The sequence below is a fragment of the Arachis ipaensis genome, chromosome B09 (assembly GCF_000816755.2).
Source record: "Arachis ipaensis cultivar K30076 chromosome B09, Araip1.1, whole genome shotgun sequence".
Classification (NCBI taxonomy): domain Eukaryota; kingdom Viridiplantae; phylum Streptophyta; class Magnoliopsida; order Fabales; family Fabaceae; genus Arachis; species Arachis ipaensis.
The window spans coordinates 143403362-143406109 of record NC_029793.2 but is presented as its reverse complement, the minus strand read 5'-3'; the positions used below and the strand labels follow the sequence as shown (position 1 = coordinate 143406109).

At 40.7% G+C, this 2748-nt stretch overlaps 1 protein-coding gene across 2 annotated transcripts; it reads right to left on the bottom strand.

Moving 5' to 3' along the window:
* LOC107616790 (zinc finger protein JAGGED) lies at nucleotides 205-2748 on the bottom strand. Of its 2 annotated transcripts, XM_016318712.2 has the most exons (5): nucleotides 1896-2385; nucleotides 1690-1784; nucleotides 1429-1563; nucleotides 1062-1152; nucleotides 205-993 (listed from the first exon to the last, which is right to left on the bottom strand). In XM_016318712.2, coding segments are annotated over exons 1-5 (744 nt in total). In that variant the 5' UTR covers nucleotides 1898-2385; the 3' UTR covers nucleotides 205-572. The 2 variants fall into 2 exon arrangements, with proteins under 2 accessions (XP_016174198.1, XP_020966722.1); XM_021111063.1 differs by lacking the exon at nucleotides 1429-1563 and having other exon boundaries at nucleotides 1896-2748.

Sequence of the window (2748 nt, the reverse complement as noted above, 5' to 3'; positions counted from 1 at the left end):
ACACACATTCAATAATAAGGCTATACATACAACGGTTTATTAATTAACATAATCCATTATATACTTGGGATGCAAAGAGTGGGAAGTTAGTTTGAGTTAGTAACTAGTATTTGTTATGGTAACAAATTAACAATAGAAATAGAATAGGGCGCCCGTTAGTTAGTTGTTAAAGTTGGAAAGAAGAAGAAGGAGAAGGAGAAGAGGAAAACGAAGAAGCCAAAGTAGCTGAGCGTGTACATGAGCTCAAAAGCTGCAGCCAAGTCACTGTTGAGATAAACAAAACAAAAGAAAAGAAAAGAAAATAAAAGCAAACGAAACGAAACGAAGACCGAAAATAACAAAGTAGTGATAACTTTCTCTCTCTTCTCACTCACTCACTCACTCACTCATGAGTCATGACCCCATCTGTCAGCTAACCTCGCTTGTTATGTCTCTCTCTCATTCTCATTCGGATGGCGTGTCTTTATGATACATACTGCATAGCATAGCATAGCATACTACAACTCTATTTCATAATCATCACTTACTCAATATATATAATAAACAAAGAATCTCATCTCATATATATTATATTAGAACCCATCTTGAAACCGATTGATCGCTGAAGGAGGATCCAAACGATGATGAGGCTGTGATCCCGATGTTGATGATGATCTTCCCCAATTCAACGACCCTTCCTGATCCCTCTCCTTCCCTCCTCCCACCACCGGTGCACCTATGCACGTGTAACTGCCTCCTGCTGCTGATGACTCCGCCGCACCGCCGTAGTTGATGGCGTGTTGCTGGGCGGTGCTGAGGACATGGCCCACGTAGTAATCGTGAGGAGGAGGAGCGAACTGGTGATGAGCCCCCGGGAACGAGACAGGCGGTGGCCTGGATGGTGAAGCGTATAGATAGGGCTGATGATGAGATGCTGCAGCGGTTGATGACGTGGATGACGCAGAGAAGTATCTTGGGAATCTGAGAGCTGCCGCTGTTGGGTCTTGACAGCATCTGAATTCAAAACATGAGAATAATGAAGGAGAGGAAGAAGGTTGAAATAATGGAAATGACAAACATACCCTAAGTGAGGTGGAGGTTGATGAGCAGCAAGGGTGTGATCGTTACGAAACACCAGCTGACGGGCATGGTTCAGCGTCTCTGTTTCCCTCTCTGATGAAAATCAAATAATTTAAATAAATAAAAACAAAAAGAAAAAAGAAGCAAAGCAGGGCCCTCTCTCTTTAAAGTTTCAAGAAATCTCAGGAATCTTGCTTCTTCATCATCATATCACACTCACAACAACTACTTTTTTTTATTTGAAATGACCACGCCTACCTTCATGGACAAATCATTAACAATCTATCAATCTATGTCCCCCGTTTCTCATACATGTATATAATAATATAAAAAAAAGAAAAGAAAAAGAGAGATAGAGTAGAGAGTAGCCTTGGCGGTGGCGGTTCATGTGTCCCCCAAGAGCCTGGGACTTGCAGAACTTGAGGGAACAAAATCTACACTCATACACCTTCCCACACTCCTCTTTTCCATCCTTACCGCCGCCGCTTTTCTTTTTCCTGCAACCTGCACCCAATTAAACCAACTTCCACACATATCATGCATCAATCCATCAATCATTTTTCTTTATGTTTCACCTACCTAGCTAAGACTAGGACAAGACCAAAAACCAAGATAAAAAGTAGTATTTACCGGGAGAGAAGGTGTCTTGGAGGAGTTGTTTGCCATGATCTCTATTGTAGTCATCGGGCAAATTGTTAAGGTCTAATGGGTTTCCTTCTGGTCTCCTGTGAAGGAAACAAGTCATCACATGAATAGAAGAAAGAAGCAGATTCATTATTAAGAGATAGAGGAAAAGCAACAAGGTTTTGTAGTAGTAGTAGTGGGGGAAGACCTACATGGTACCGACACGCAGAGAGAGTAGAGAGAGACAGAAAATATATATAAATATGAGGGGCAAGCCAGCCAGCACTCCTCTTTTCTTTCTTTCTTTCTTTCTTTCTTTCTTTCAGATGAAGGGAAGATAGAACTAAAAGCTTTTTATAAAATTTGCGAGACACACTTTCAGTTTGGAACTGCAATATAGAGGCTAGTTGAGTGATGGTAGAAGATAAAGAGCTTTGAAAGTTCTCTATCAATTCCTCTGCCACGCCACACACACAATTGAATGAACAATGGGACAGTGGGTCTCGTGACTTTAAAAAGAGAGTGTGAGAGAGTGGGTGAGTGTGGGAATTGAAGGCTCGCTTAATCACAAGTGTTTACTACTTAATTATTCCAATCTAGTTTGGTCTAGTTTCGTTGGAAACTTAGGGAAGTAAGCCCAAAGAATTATATATATTGATATTAATTATATATATGGCGCTACTTTTTCTGGCTCTATATAGTTTCTTTTGCCCTAGAGCTGAGGTTGATATTGAAAAAAATCGAAAAGAAAAATGGTTTTGCCAACAAAGGGTGGCAATGAGATGGTGCAGTACACATGTTTGAGCATTAAAGTTTGCCCTAAGAATGAAAGAAGGCATTTATATAGCAGAAAGAGGCATAAGGGTACGTGAACAATTTGCGTTGTTATTGTGCTAAAAGGAGGGGGGCATGTTTAGAGAAACAGGTAATGTATGGTCCACATACAATAGCTCAATGCCTCCTTTCTGGGGTGTTAAATTCTACCCAGGGGACTTAGACTTGCTTCAACGAACGGTTGCTATCAGTATCTATCATTAGGGTTTTTGCAATCTAAGTTGAGATAGA

Bases quoted from the DNA above. Each gene is read 5' to 3' on its own strand.
- LOC107616790 (XM_016318712.2), bottom strand. The intron at 1,564-1,689 runs GTAAATACTACT...AATTGGGTGCAG, and splicing joins CCAAGACACCTTCTCTCCCG to GTTGCAGGAAAAAGAAAAGC. The intron at 994-1,061 runs GTATGTTTGTCA...TTTTGAATTCAG, and splicing joins CAACCTCCACCTCACTTAGG to ATGCTGTCAAGACCCAACAG.